Source organism: Callithrix jacchus, chromosome 6, assembly GCF_049354715.1.
Source record: "Callithrix jacchus isolate 240 chromosome 6, calJac240_pri, whole genome shotgun sequence".
Lineage (NCBI taxonomy): Eukaryota > Metazoa > Chordata > Mammalia > Primates > Cebidae > Callithrix > Callithrix jacchus.
Genome location: NC_133507.1, coordinates 72407015 through 72423227, shown reverse-complemented (window position 1 = coordinate 72423227; position 16213 = coordinate 72407015). Strand labels below are relative to the sequence as shown.

The window sequence follows — 16213 nt, the reverse complement described above, 5'->3', positions numbered from 1 at the left end:
ATATTATTTCTACCATAAAAGCTCTAACATTCTAACAATGTTGATGTTATTCACCTTTCAAAATGTAAAGTTGATTATTTTCCCCAAATGCTTATAGTAAGAGCCAAACACACTCACTAGACATTTTCAAATAATTTACCTCATTTAGCCAAAACCTAATCCAGCTTATAAAAGACTTAGAAATTACCCTAAAACTTTTCTACATATTAGTAGAGTGAGTTTTAGCTTTGGAAATAATATGTCTACAGTAACCCTGGGCAGTCCTGACCAGTACTGACAATCAGGGAAAAGATCTATAATGAACATTTGCTAAGTACCTATCTGGCCAGATGCTTTGTACAAGAGCTCTTTATTATTCCAAATATTTAATTTCCAAATCTGGGTAGTGATAAAATTTCCTAGGAATTTACAAGTCAACATAACATGGTAAAGCTCCTTAACATACAACATATAAAAATAACACGTTCTCACACCTCTCTCCCTGATTGACACCAGTCGCTATCTTGCCCTCTCATATCAATGCTTTTGTCTGACAGTTAACTAAAGAGTGAAACTGTAAATGTTGCAAAAGGTAAAGGAATTAAAAAATGAAAGTGTTGTTAGAGATCATTTGGAATCATGCAAAAAGCCACTGACAAGTTAGAAGATGATAGAGGTAGACCAGTTAAACTCAGGAAGAGAAAACCCAGGATAATCTCTCTTGTGCATATTATTATTATTATTATTTTATTTTTATTTTTTGAGACGATGTGTTACTCTGTCGCTTAAGCTGGAGTAGTGTAATCTCGGCTTACCACAACCTCCACTTCCCAGGTTCAAGCAATTCTCTTGTCTCAGCTTCCTGAGTAGTGGGGATTACAGGCACTCACCACCACGCCCAGCCTTGGACTCCCAAAGTGCTGGGATTACAGGTGTGAGCCACCATGCCTGGCCAATGCATATTCTATTATAATTCAATAAGGATCATGTTAAATTAGCCCATGACGATGATCCATGTACAATGATAACTGTTTTGACAGCATTGCTGATCAACCCAACCAGTAGGCTGTTCAGCTCAAGATTAGGAGAGAAAAGAAAACATTCTTAATGGCTAAATGAGAACTGTCTCATCCTCAATAATCTGGATATAGTTTCAAAGTACATGTAGTTACAAATTTGGAAAAAACTTTTTTTGTTAGCCATCTTGCCTTTACCACTTTTCTCCTTAGCAAAATCAGAAATGACAAATCATCAACAAACATAATTATGGCCAAAATGTATGCTAAATGCTAAGCCTCTCTTTTCATACAACTAATAATGAATACTTTTATAATTAATTTTATATTAGATAAAATTAACTATAGGTTCTTAATTTTCACAGGCTTTGCTGGAACCCTGACATCCATAGATAATTTGTATAACCCTTTTTTAGATTGTGGTTACAATCTCAACTCCACCAAAGTGTTTCCTGAGTATTACTAACTGGAATTAAAGTTTAAAAGTTGACTAAATCAAGTTTTCCTCACTTTTGTTACCTATTAGGGGCACTAATGAACAGTTAAGTGAATTTTGTAAAAAGAAGAGAAAAAGCATAGATAATCTGCAAACTCTGTATCCAATCTGTGCTTATATAAGCATAGGTACAATATTTTATGAGTACTTATTTTAAATATCAGAAAGCTGATGCTCTGACTTGCTCCATGAAACTCAAAAAATAACAAACACTGCTTAGTACTGTTAATGTTGGCCTCAAGATACAAACTGTGCTCAAAGTAACATTAATAAAAAATTTCACTAAAATTGTCTTGCTTACCACCAATCAAAAGAGATTTTGATACAATCAAAAGAGAAAATCAGAAAATTTAGATGAAGCCTGTTATACAAATGAAAAATATAGCACTAGCAAAGTTGAGCATTCAGCTAGTATTCATTGGTATGTCTGTATTGGTTACTAAAATATTGAAATATTTCCATCCTTGTTGTTAAACAGCTGCTATTCAAAGCTCCCAGGCCAGGAGTGGTGGCTCAAGCCTGTAATCCCAGCACTTTGGGATGCCAAGGTGGGGAGATCACTTGAGCTCAGGAGTTTAAGACCAGCCTGGCCAACATAATGAAATCCCGTCTCTACTAAAATGACAAAAGTTAGCCAGGCATACGGGCAGGTGCCTGTAGTCCCAGCTACTTGGGAGGCTGAGGCAGGAGAATTGCTTGAACCCAAGAGGCGGAGGTTGCAGTAAGCCAAGATTGCACCACTGCACTCCAGCCTGGGTGGCACAGGAAGGCTCTGTCTCAACAAACAAACAAACAAACAACAAAAAAAAAAAAGCTCCCAAGCTCTCAATGATACTCCTTTGCCCTGGAGACACCCAGATGCCTCCATATCTCTTCATTACCAAGCAGCAACTAAAGGAATAAAACACAGCATGGCAGAGTTATCCAGGATTCTGTTCCAGTTGAGGCTTCTGTTCTGATTAATTGGTTTGTGCACCAAACAGTCAGCAAACATTTTAAGCACTGCCCTGGCTATCTGGACATTATGATTTTCTGTCACTCATTTGCCCTGCTTCATTGTATGGTTATATACATTTATCTACCAGAAAGAGGAAATGATTTTATATAAATTAGACTTTCATATAGAAAGTCTAATTTTTTAGACTTTTTATTAAAAAAGATGAATTTATTTTTTCTCATCTGATAATAGATAACATTTTTTTACTTGCTGAACCCAATTACATTGAAAATACCTTTGTTGTCTGCAGCAATGAAACCAAGGATGTTTTCATGTCGTAGCATGACCGTCTGGTAAATTTCTGCCTCACGAAACCAAGATCTTTCATCTCTGGAGGAGAATATTTTCACAGCCACATCTTCCCCACACCATCTTCCATGCCACACCTCACCAAATCTACCTTTTCCTACTATTTCCTGAAGTACAATCGTCCTTGCAATTGTCCTTTGAACCAACAGAGGTAGACCTAACCAAAGAAAACATCGAATTGATGATCAAACACAAATGCCAGAAAAGGACTCTCATAATAATCACTGTTTTTAGATAAAAAAGCAAACATTTAAGTTCTTTAATGATTTTATCTATTTTGAAAATATAAGTACCATTATAACAAACTTATTTAATGTCAGAGCATGCTGAAAAAAATACTTCAAATTATGAATATGAATTTGTCTTCTCATATTCACAAGTAAACATTTTTTAAACATATCCTGCTGCTGCAGATATCTGATTTCCAAGAATTGCTGCAAATCTCCTTCATTTGTCCATCAAAGTCAGTCAGGTTACTAAGTACACAAGAGTAAAAGCAAAAAAATAAAATGTGTTAGCCTCTAAAATAAAATGTATGGTTCCTGGTATGACTGGAAGAGCAAAATAATTCTTTGTGAATTTTTTCAAAACCAAGCTATAATTGGAAAGTGAAGAATCAAATGCAATGATCAACTGAGATAATGATATTGTACTAAAAGCAAGATATAGTCAAAGAAGATAATCAAATGAAAATTTTCTGTGAAACAAAAAAAGTTTTCAAAGAAAATATAGCTGGAGTGTATGTACAATGCTTATAATCCTTGAACTCCTAACTCTACCTCTAGAATTCTGTTGCAAATACTTAATGCAAAATGTAGAAAAATTTATGTCAAGATGTTTAATACCTTATTATTATTAACAGGAAAAAGTAAGGAAAAGTATCAGATAATGGAATAATTGTGAAATAAAGTACAGAGATTAAGAGCACAGATAAGAAAGACATGGGTTCAAATTTCAGCTCTGCCACCTGATTGGTAATGATGGGCAAGCTATTTCACCTGTCTGAGCTTCAGCTTCTTCATGTGAAAAACTGGGAACAATAAATATTAATCATCTCATAGAGATAATATGAGAATTAATAAGCAAGTTAAGCATCTAGCACATCTGGCATATTACACGCACATATTACATATCACATGGCTTAGAGCCAATAATAATGGTGATGCTTATGAAAAGGTATTTAATAACATAAAAAATACTTTTGCCATACTATTGAATGAAAACAGCATGGTACATTTTATTCTTATAAATAAGTGTACCTAGCTATTCAAAATATGCACAGAAAATAAGACTCAAAAGGAAATATGCTAAATGTTATGATGGTTATTTCTCTTAGTGAGGGTGAGTTATGATAGTCTTCACTCTAATTTTCTACATTTTCTTAATTTCCACAATAGATATTTATTACTCTTCAAATCAAAGGAAAAATAGTTAAAGAGGTTACAGTCTACATTTATTCTGAAAAGTCACATTTAGTTACTGTTTTTGTACTCAGACAGCTAGGGAACCCTCATAGCAATGAACCTGTAGCTTGTGGGAACTTTGGTCCACACACCTAAAATGAGTCAATGTTCATTCATATGTTCCCATATGAACATATAAGCACAGGCTAAATAAGGGCAGACTATAAATCTGCTGTTATGGATCTCAACAATTAGTCACAAAACCCTACAGGCAGAAAGTGGGGGGAGGGGAGGAAGGAAGAAGGGGGAAGGGAAGAAAGGAGGGAGGAAAGGCAGTCTTCTAGCCAATAATTTAATTTAATTTGGATTCCAGTTTTTAAAACTTTGCAGTTTTGGGGTTTTCTTACTACTGTTCTTGCTTTGAAATATGGTACCTAATGTGTACAGTGAGGGTGTAAACATTTAGACTTCATCAGTGGGAGGGCAGGTGATTTTGTCCCAGAAGGAGCAAAGTATCTGGGTTCAATTATGCTTTTCTTTTCTGATGAATCCAAAGCTGCTTCATGCTAACTATGGATGCACATAGAGATGTTATCACCCCTCTGTTGCCTACATCTGTTAATTGTGCCTGCCTAGATTTTCCTGAAAGACATTGGCAAAGGAGTTCTTCAAAATGTTGGGCTATAATATTAATGATTCTTCCAAAACAAGAAGAGATGCAGGGTCTTCTGAAGTGGCTCACCTATGGTCACTCTTGTTCATATTTCTGTAAACCACAAGCTGGTAGGATTTGTGGATACATATATGAAAGTAGGGAATCCCCTACCATTTTAGGAAGTTTGTTATTCTGGGGAAAACTGCCCTACCACCACTACCACCCACTCACCCCACCTCCTGCCCCAAAAAAAAGCCTTCAAATGCATTGTGTTGTGAGAAAGGCTCATTTAGGCTATAATACTATAATACAGCCTGGTACTCTGAATGCTTTACCAGGGATTCTGGAGTTCCATTAAAGAGGAAGAGAGTTATGAACATCATGTCACCATAACCAGCAAAAGCTAGCACAGCAATGCTGAGCTGCTCTTTTTAATCTTCTGTTTCTTTGCTTTAAGAACAGAGGAGTTCCCTGTTAACTTCACATACATCCCAGGGGATGTCTACACATTCTGAAAATCTTCATAACCATAAGCAAAAGTGATCAAAGAACACACTTTGTATAACTAACATATTTCCCTCAGAACTCAACACCTTAAATACTACAACCCTAACTTTTTTGTGTCCATAAAACATTACCAAGAAAGCAACAGTGATTGTTAGTAATCATAATGGGGGGAGGTAGGGAGGGAAACTGCTTTCTTACCTCAGAAATAAATTCTGAAGGAAAGTGAACATAAGAATCTGAACACCTAAAGCTACAAAAAGCAACTGAGAAGACTTAATTCTATATGCCACAATGGTTTTTCTCTTCATCAAATACTAAAAGGAGTTCCTATACCAGAGCTCAACATGTATCCTTTCAAGATAAAATTCATAATATCTGGGCCATTTTTGTTAAAACATTTTTATTTACTTTTAAATAAAGAGTTTTCTTATGAAACAATGGACAACGATCACATACCAGAGCCAGATCCAGAGGCAGTCACATCATAAATCAGATCTTTTAGGGTTTTTCCAGCATTTACCAGATTGCACTCAGAAAATGGTTCCTCCACATTCGGTCTCTTTTTCTTCCTGTAGGAGCACTGTCGACCCTGGCATGCCCATATTGTCAGCATCACAGCTATTGACAGGAGGCAAACAGGCACAGTAATAATGACGGCCAGTTCCATGGGTCCAAGTTTTGGGGCATTTGGTGATGCTACAGTTTAAAGAAGAAAAAACATGATCATAAATCAACACATTTTAAGTATTTTTGGAATTGGAATTGGAATCACCAAAATTTCACAGCCAGAATATGCAGCTTCACAGTATGCACTTATATTCATTGGGAAAGGCTCTCTGTGGTATAAGCAAAGATGGAGAAAGGAAAATGAGATGAGGCTGCAGCTAGGAATAGTTATGGCAGGTGACAGCAATATGATTAGGATAATGGAAACTAGCACATGGGATCTGTTTTTAGGATCTCTGAAGCATTTGACTCTTTTCTGTCTACTATTTTCCCTCCATTATTCAGCAGGACAATTATTATTATTATTATTATTATTTTGAGATGGAGTCTCACTCTATCACCCAGGGCTGGAGTTCAGTGGGGTGATCTGGGCTCACTGCAACTATCACCTCCAAGGTTCAGGCAATTCTCCTGCCTCAGCCTCCTGAGTAGGTGGGACTACAGGTGCCTGCCACCACGCCCGGCTAATTTTTGTATTTTTACATAGACAGGGTTTCACCATGTTGGCCAGGCTGGTCTCGAACTCCTGACCTCAGGTGACCCACCCACCTCGGCCTCTCAAAGTGCTTGGATTACAGGGGCAAGCCACCATTCCTAGCCATAACAGTCCACTTTTAATGCATGTGCATTCATTCTTTCATGGCAAAATAATTATTGGGCTCTTGCAATGTGTTCCCACTATTCCAGGTGCTGGAGATACAATGGTGAGGAAAGAGCCCAAATCCCTGTTCTTGAGTCATATATGTTCTCATACATCTATGACACAGATGTTTAACAGAAAAGCAAGAAAGAATAGCACTATGAAAAGAAAAGAAGCAGGGAAGAGAGAGGGAGTGATGCCGGGATGACAAGGATTAAGAAAAGGACTGTGAATTTTATTCTAATAAGTTGTGTCTGGGTTTTGGTAGGACAGAAATATTATCTAACTTTTATTCTGAGTGGCCACTGTGTGAATAGACACTAGAGAAGCAAGAATAAAAGTGAACAGGCCAATTAGAAACCTAATGCAAGAAGCCAGCTGGGAGACCAGGATGTTGAGTGACAACCTTACCTAAAATAGCAGTTCTTTCCCATTCCCTGTTCACTCTCTAGACCCTTGTCTTGCTTGATTTTAATTCCTAGTTATTACCCAATTCCCTCCAGAGGACATGAGCTTCGGGAGGGGAAGAAGTTTGCCTGTGTTGTTCCCAGCCATATGTCCAGTGTTTACAATCATGCCTGACACATAGTAGATGATCAGCAAATTGCTCTTAAATGACAGAATTACTAAAAGTTCTACTAGTGGTATTCCTATAAGAGACAAGACTTTTCATTTTAGAAAAAATAAATGTGATCATTGAAACCAAGTAACATAAGGATATAATTAAATTTGTGAGTCTAATTTTAAAAACACATGAAGCCAATTTTTTTGCTTAAACTTCAACTTGCATTTAAGAAGTCTTTTTTTGATTTAGAAAAAAGTGATACATGAAAAATCTATGATGACAGATAATTTCCTGTGTTTTTGAAAGAAGTTATTTTGACACTTGAAACTGACACATTGTTCATTTCCTTTTCATTGACTAAAGATAGCCTCTGCATCAATCCATTTCATCCCCTTGTCCAACTACTGCAGTGTTTTGTTTTTAATAAATTCTAGAGCGCATTAATATGGGAGCAGAATTGAGGAGACTTAGGTTCTCAAACATCAAGGAGAAGGAGAGAAATCCAGGTTCTAGAGAGAGAGAAACCCAGCTCCACCTCTGAGCTACCATCTTCTTGCTGTGAACCTTTGGCAAACTGCCTCCCCAGCTGATTCTCCATCAGCCAGAAAAACGATGGGAGACCATGCTTGGAAAGCAATAGCCTGACACCTGCACTTTAGCATCTCAACAAATGACAATGATAATGGACTTGATCATTTCGCCATTCGCCAGATGTCCTCCTTTGCACTGACAATGCTAGAGAGCTTAATACCTTAGATGTTCTTGTACTTTGCCTACAATGTGTCAAAAAATACATGACTATCATTTGAAAACAAATATTATTTAATTCTGAAGGAAAAAAGAATCAAATTCCTCACAAATGTGTTTATAGAGATTTCACCATAATGCCAAAGATAGTAGTCTAACTACTATCAGTAAGTAAAAGATTTAAAATTGTTAAATGAACTTCAGAAATGAATATAATCCATGTTGTTCTACTATTTTGCCTAGCGAATTTTCACTGATTACCAGCTTTTCTTCCCCTGAGTGTTTCAGAATTCCTCTGAAATTATTAGTAGTTGTACAGGTGCATATGAGGAGAAGTTGGCCTAGAATGAGTGTTCTTAGAATAGATACTAAAAGAATTCTCTAACTTGGCTTTGCTTTAGTAATCATCAGCCATGGTACTTGCAACCTCTGAAGTTTGCTGTTATAAAATGATTGTATTGTGTATTTCACAATGATCTTTCAAACTGTCTCTATAATTTTATGTCTGCACAAAGGTATTCTAATTTTTTTTAAAAAGCCAAAGAATGCATTTAATCTCCTGCATCTTATATAAACATCTGTTTAAATGTGTTTTTAAATATACAATTCCACTGTTGAATACATTTACATGACCAAATTTTATTTTGATATGTGTTATTAGGAACCATCTATATAAATATTAGCATTAACAAGCTTATTGATCATCTTCATTTTTGTAAAGCTCTATTAAGCAGAGCTCAGATCATTGCTACAGCAACTAATAAAGAAGCAAAAGGTCAGCAACACTGAAAAGAGAATAATCTCCATGGAAGTACACTGCTCTAGTGATGGTTGTGACTCTCAGAGATGTTTATTACAGATGAGCAATATTTCTACTTTTGTGAACAAATTTAGCAATATGAGTTAGTAAGGAAAAAAGATTACTCAGCTACAAAAAGTCTAGCAACACCATTCAGTAAGAACTCCTTAAACACTGAGGAATTTTAAAAGCAAACATTTGTAAAACTATGCTTTAAACCAAATGTTGATGATAATCACTAGAGGAGATAAATGAAGAAAAACTGTAGTCTATATTCAGCAAATCGTGGTACAAGAAGACAATCATGCAGCTAAGAATACACTTCAATAATAGTTAACTTTGATGAACATATTAATTTTTCTAGCAGATTTTACATTCTTGATCACAGGAAAGCTCATTATTTGATAGGTCACAATTTAAGGGATCTTCTGTGCCAAGTGAGATGCATACTCCATGGAATTAGCAGCTCCATGGGGGGACCTGTTAAATCCCAAAAGTGAGGTGGGAGGAGTGCCGCATTGTTAATTCAAGTGATTTTCCTCCTTAGAAAATTAGATCCAAGAGGATGAAAAAAATGAGGGAAAAGCACTAACCCAGAAAGGTGAGGGCGTAGCTGACAAATTTTCCCCCAAATGAGCCCTACAATAGGTTAAACTGAGAAAATGCCAGCAAAGGAAGTATTAACAAGATAGCAAGAAGAGAAGGGGGAAGGGGGAGAAGGAGAAGAAAGGAAGCAAAAAGAAAGGAAGGAAGGAAGAGGAAAGGAAAGAAAGGAGGGAGGAAAACAAGGAGGCAGGGAGGAAAGGAAGAAAAGGAGGGAGCGAAGGAGGAGAAAGAGAAAAGGAGGAAGGGAGGGAGGAAGGGACAGAAGGAATGAAGAAAAGGAAGGAAGGAAGGAAGGCAGGAAGGAAGGAAGGAAGGAAGGAAGGAAGGAAGGAAGGAAGGAAGGAAGGAAGGAAGGAAGGAGGCAAGCAAGGAAGGGAATTTTAATTTCTTTTTGTGAGTTTTGCAACTCTCCCTGGAGATCTGCATGAAACTGGTGATTGTGAAAGTCACTGGTGATTGCCACTGCCCAAGTGAAGATTTAGTTTAGATGCATCAGCTTCTCCCAAAACAGTTTACTATTCCCACTGCCTCCTCACTACTTCCTATTTCTTACTTTAAAGAGAACCTCAAGATGTAAAGAAAAAGATAAGACAATGTAGGCATTATCCCCACATTTTCTTCCCTGCTCCTTCTTTATTAAATTATGAAAAAGTATTGATGTTCATGAGATTTACATGACCTTAAATTAATTAATTTACATTTCCTTACCATATACTATAAGAAGGAGATGGCTGTGTGAACCTGAAGAAGTCAGTTTCTCAAGATGAATCTTGAATTGCAAACTGGGCCTAAATTTAAAATAGAGCCAAGTGGCCATTTGCTAACTAGAGACTACACACATACTGTGAGTTCCCAGAAAAGCCATACATCTGCTTAACTTTGGAACTTTTATAACTAACTGTTCTTGCCCATGTTACCTGAATCAACCAACAGGCTGTGGCCTGCATCAACCAATCAGAACTCAACTGCATCAACCAATCAGAACTAAGCAAGTTTTCACAAGAGGACCTGACTGAAAACCTACATAGGAACTTCCTCTATAAAAGCCAAACAAACCCGGCCTTTGTTCTCTGGAATGTACCTTCAGTTTAAGCTGAGGACTGTTTCTTCCCAGTTTGCAAACTGTTTACTAGAATAAAATCTCTTTCCTCTAAATTCCTTCTCAGAACTTTTGTTCACACTTAGAAGTGGATGTATGTACTTGATCAATTGCCTCAAATAATTCATACTACTGGCATTGAAATCTTCTAGTACAATATCTACATTTCAATTTACAAACACAGTTCCCCACTATATTTAAATGGCAATCAGCCAACTATGAACAAAGGCATTACAATGGAGTGATATATTAAAAACCCTCTGAGAATAGAAGGAGTGAAGAGATATGTCCTGCTGGAAAATTATTTAGAAATAAATTCAGGGGTGAAATAAAACAGAGACCTTCATCCATTCAAAGTGCATTCTTGTAAAACTTTTCAAGGTTAGTGATTCCATCCCAAAAGTCACTGTAGTTTTGCATTTAACCCACTCTGCATACTATTATTAACAGTTTTTGCCAAGTAAAAAGATATCATTTTGCAAGGTTCAATTCATGAAGATATAACTATTAATATCAAGTCTTCAACTGCTTTCTCACTCCCCTTCACCCATAAAAAAGAAAGCATTTCTTTCTCCAACTTGTGGCTTTGATATGTTCTCAGATAACACACCAACCAAAAAGCAATATTGCTGGAGATGCTTTTTGATGAGTCTGTTTCGGTCCTGGCACCTGGGAGAAACACCACCACCATCAACTGAATGATGTGATGATGTTCTGTCCATCCGCCCCTATAAACCCATGACACAGTCCTCTGACTTCATTTAAAGGGCCTTTATTTAGTTCACAGTTCTCTTGGGGGAAAGAAGTGTAAATAATATATACAGCTGAAATAGAAGAGAGACTATACAACCACTACAACATTCGAAGCTAGCTCATTTATTAGTTCAATAGAAGTAATTGCTTTATCAAAAACAGAGTGACACATTAGGCAATGAGAAATCTCCCAAATCAACATGATGAACCTCCCTTAAACTGACACTTCACAGCATCCTAAATGTGGGTACTATTATTTCCAATATTTGCTAGATGATGATGAGAACACATTTATAACTGGTTTACTGATGCTTTACTAAGTTGGTTCAAAGACTAGCTCCAAATGGATTGCTTTGTATGTATTGACTGAGGACAACTCTCTAGAGGAAATGCCAGAAAAGCAGGGCAGAGTCCACTTCCTTATGGCATTTAAGATCTACTATGTAATATATGACCTATCTAGAGAACAATTCCCAACAATGTCACAAGCAGAAATTTGGAGAAGGTCGGGCATGGTGGCTTTCACCTGTAATCCAGCACTTTGGGAGGCCAAGGTGGGTGGATCATGAGGTCAAGAGATCAAGACCATCCTAGCCAACACAGTGAAACCCTGTCTCTACCAAAAATACAAAAATTATTTCTCCACATCCTCTCCAGCATCTGTTGTCTCCAGATTTTTTAATGATTGCCATTCTAACTGGCATGAGACGGTATCTCAATGTAGTTTTGATTTGCATTTCTCTAATGACCAGTGATGATGAGCATTTTTTCATATGTTCGTTGGCCTCATGTATGTCTTCTTTTATAAAGTGTCTGTTCATATCCTTTGCCCATTTTTGAAAGGGCTTGTTTCTTTTTTTCTTGTAATCTGTTTTGGTTCTTTGTAGATTCTGGATATCAGCCCTTTGTCAGATGGGTAGATCGCAAAAATTTTTTCCCATTCTGTTGGTTGCCAATTCACTCTAATGACTGTTTCTTTTGCTGTGCAGAAGCTGTGGAGTTGGATTAGGTCCCATTTTTCTATTTTGGCTTTTGTTGCCAATGCTTTTGGTGTTTTGGTCATAAAGTCTTTGCCTACTCCTATGTCCTAAATAGTTTTGCCTAGATTTTCTTCTAGGGTTTTTATGGTGCCAGGTCTTATGTTTAAGTCTTTAATCCATCGGGAGTTAATTTTAGTGTAAGGTGTCAGGAAGGGGTCCAGTTTCTGCTTTCTGCACATGGCTAGCCAGTTTTCCCAACACTATTTGTTAAACATGGAGTCCTTTCCCCATTGCTTGTTTTTGTCAGATTTGTCAAAGATCAGATGGTTATAGATGTGTGGTGTTGCCTCCAAGGCTTCTATTCTGTTCCATTGATCTATATCTCAGTTTTGGTACCAGTACCATTCTGTTTTGATCACTTTAGCCTTGTAGCATAGTTTGAAGTCTGATAGTGTGATGCTTCCGGCTTTGTTTTTTTGTTTGTTTGTTTGTTTGTTTTGTTTTGTTTTGTTTTTGCTTAGAATTGACTTGGCTATGCAGGCTCTCTTTTGGTTCCATATGAAGTTTAAGGTGTTTTTTTCCAGTTCTGTGAAGAAGGTCATTGGTAACTTGAAGGGGTTATCATTGAATCTGTAAATTACACTGTTAGTGGGAGTGTAAATTAGTTCAACCATTGTGGAAGACAGTGTGGCAATTCCTCAAGGACCTAGAAATAGAAATTCCATTTGACCCAGCAATCCCATTAGTGGTTATATATCCAAAGAATTATAAATCATTCTACTATAAGGACATATGCACACGAATGTTCATTACAGCACTGTTTACAATAGCAAAGACCTGGAACCAACCCAAATGCCCATCGATGAGACACTGGACAGGAAAAATGTGGCACATATACACCATGAAATACTGTGCAGCCATCAAAAACAATGAGTTTGTGTCCTTTGTAGAAACATGGATGAACTTGAAAACCATCATTCTCAGCAAACTGACGCAAGAACAGAAAATCAAACACCGCATGTTCTCACTCATAGGTGGGTGTTGAACAATGAGAACACATGGACACAGGGAGGGGAGCATCACACACTGGGGTCTGTTGGGGAGAAGTAGGGGAGGGACAGCAGGGGGTGGGGAGTTGGGGAGAGATAGCATGGGGAGAAATGCCAGATATGAGTGATGGGAAGGAAGGCAGCACATCACACTGCCATGTGTGTACCTATGCAATAATCTTGCATGTTCTTCACATGTTCCCTAAAAGCTAAAATACAATTAAAAAATAAAAATAAATACAAATATTAGCTGGGCACGGTGGTGTGCACCTCTAGTCCCAGCTACTTGGGAGACTGAGGCAAGAGAATTTCTTGAACCAGGGAGGTGAAAGTTGCAGTGAGCTGAGATGGTGCCACTGCACTCCAGCCTAGTGACAGAGCAAGACTCCATCTCAAAAAAGAAAAAGAAAAATGGAGAAAACTTTAAGAGTGGGGGAGGAGGCCCAAGACTAAAGAAGGAAGAAGTTGAATCCCTGAATAAACCAATAACAAGTTCTGAAATTGAGGCAGTAATACATAGCCTAACAACAACAAAAGCCCAGGACCAGACAGATTCACAGCCAAATTCTACCAGACGTACAAAGAGGAGCTGGTACCATTGCTTCTGAAACTATTCTAAACAATGGAAAAAAAGAGACTCCTCCCTAATTCATTTTATGATGCCATCATCATCCTGATACCAAAACCTGGCAGAGACACAACAAAAAAAGAAAGCTTCAGGCCAATATCCCCAATGAATGTCAATGCAAAAATACTCAATAAAATACTGGCAAACCAAATCCAGCAGCACATCAAAAAGTTTAACCATCATGATCAAGTCAGCTTCATCCCTGGGATGCAAGGCTGGTTCAACAAACACAAATCAATAAATGTAATCCATCACATAAACAAAAACAATGATAATTTTGGCTTTTGTTGTCATTGCTTTTGGTGTTTTAGTTATGAATTCTTTGCCCACACCTATGTCCCAAAACTTAAAGTATAATTTTTAAAAAAGAAAAAAAAATGACAAAAACCACATGAAAAAGGACCTTCTATAAAATCCAACATCCCTTGATGTTAAAAACTCAATAAACTAGGTATTCATGGAACACATCTTAAAATAATAACACCTATTTATGACAACCGCACAGCCAATATCATACTGAATGGGCCAAAGTTGAAAGCATTCCTTTTGAAGACTTATTGAAAGTAGTATTGGAAGTCCTGGACCAGGCGATCTGGCAAGAAAAAGAAACAAAGTGTATTCAAATAGGAAGAGAGGTAGTCAAATTGTCTCTGTTTGCAGATGACATAATTTATATTTAGAAAACTCCATCATCTCAGCCCCAAAACTCCTTAAGCTGATAGACAACCACAGCAAAGTCTCAGGATACAAAATCAATGTGCAAAACTCACAAGCATTCCTACACACCAACAATAGACAACCACGGAGAGAAATTAAGAATACACTCCCATTCACAATTGCTACAAAGAGAATAAAGTACCTAAGAATACAGCTAACAAGAAACGTGAAGGACCTTGAAGAACTACAAACCACTGCTCAAGAAAATAAGAGAGGACACAAACAAATAAAAAAAATTCCATCCTCATGGATAGGAAGAATCAATATCATGAAAATGTACTGCCTAAATTAATCTATAGATTCAATGTTATTCCCATCAAACTACCATGACATTATTCACAGAATTAGAAAAAAACACTTTAAATTTTATATGGAACCAAAAAAGAGCCTGTATAGCCAAGACAATCCTAAGTAAAAAGAAAAAAACTGGAGGAGGTATCACACTACCTGGCTTCAAACCATACTACAAGGCTACAGTAATCAAAACAGCATGGTACTGGTACCAAAAAAAGATATATTGACCAATGGAACAGAACAGAGACAGAAATAACACTACACATCTACAACCATTTGATCTTTGACAAGCCTGACAAAAACAAGCAATGGGGAAAAGATTCTCTATTTAATAAATGGTACTGGGAAAACTGGCTAGCCATATGCAGAAAACTGAAACTGGATCCATTCCTTACACATTATACAAAAATTAACTCAAGGTGCATTAAATTCTTAAAAACCAAAATCTATAAAAACCCTAGAAGAAAACCTAGGCAATATTATTCAGGACATAGGCATGGGCAAAGATTCAATGACAAAAATGCCAAAAGCAATTGCAACAAAAGCCAAATTTGACAAATAGGATCTAACTAAACTAAAGAGCTGCTGTACAGCAAAAGAAACTATTGTCAGAGTAAACAGGAAACCTACAGAATGGGAGAAAACTTTGGCAATGTACCCATCAGACAAAGGTTTAATATCCAGAATCTACAAGGAACTTAAGCAAGTTTACAAGAAACAAAGAAATAATCCCATCAAAAAGTAGACAAAGGATATGGATACTCTCAAAAGAAGACATTTATACAGCCAACAAACATATGGGGGGAAAAGCTCAACATTATTGATAATTCGAGAAATACAAATCAAAACCACAATGAGATACCATCTCATGCCAGTCAGAATAGCAATTATTAAATCAGGAAACAACAGATGCTGGCAAGGCTGTGGAGAAATAAGAATGCTTTTACACCGTTGTTGGCAGTATAAATTAGTTCAAACATTGTGGAAGACAGTGTGTTGATTCCTCAGGAATCTAAAACCAGGAATACCATTTGAGCCAGCAATCCCATTACTGGGTATATACCCAAAGAACTATAAATAATTCTACTATAAAGACACATGCACACGTATGTTTATTGCAGCACTTTTTACAATAGCAAAGACAAGGCACCAACCCAAAGGCCCAACAATGATAGACTGGATAAAGAAAATGTAGTACAGAGGGAAAAGGAAGATGGCATGGTAGGAGCAACTCAGGATTGCAGCTCT

General features: G+C 37.0%; 1 protein-coding gene across 5 annotated transcripts in view; it reads right to left on the bottom strand.

The window, feature by feature from the left end:
- The window catches only part of ACVR1C (activin A receptor type 1C), a 152515-nt gene that overhangs the window by 26767 nt on the left and 109535 nt on the right, over nucleotides 1-16213 (bottom strand). For all 5 annotated transcript variants that reach the window (XM_035304850.3, XM_008998868.5, XM_078327722.1 and 2 more), the window contains 2 exons: nucleotides 5819-6058; nucleotides 2724-2954 (listed from right to left, as the gene is read on the bottom strand). In XM_035304850.3, coding sequence (XP_035160741.1) covers nucleotides 2724-2954; nucleotides 5819-6058 — 471 coding nt within the window. The remainder of the gene's footprint in view (nucleotides 1-2723; nucleotides 2955-5818; nucleotides 6059-16213) is intronic.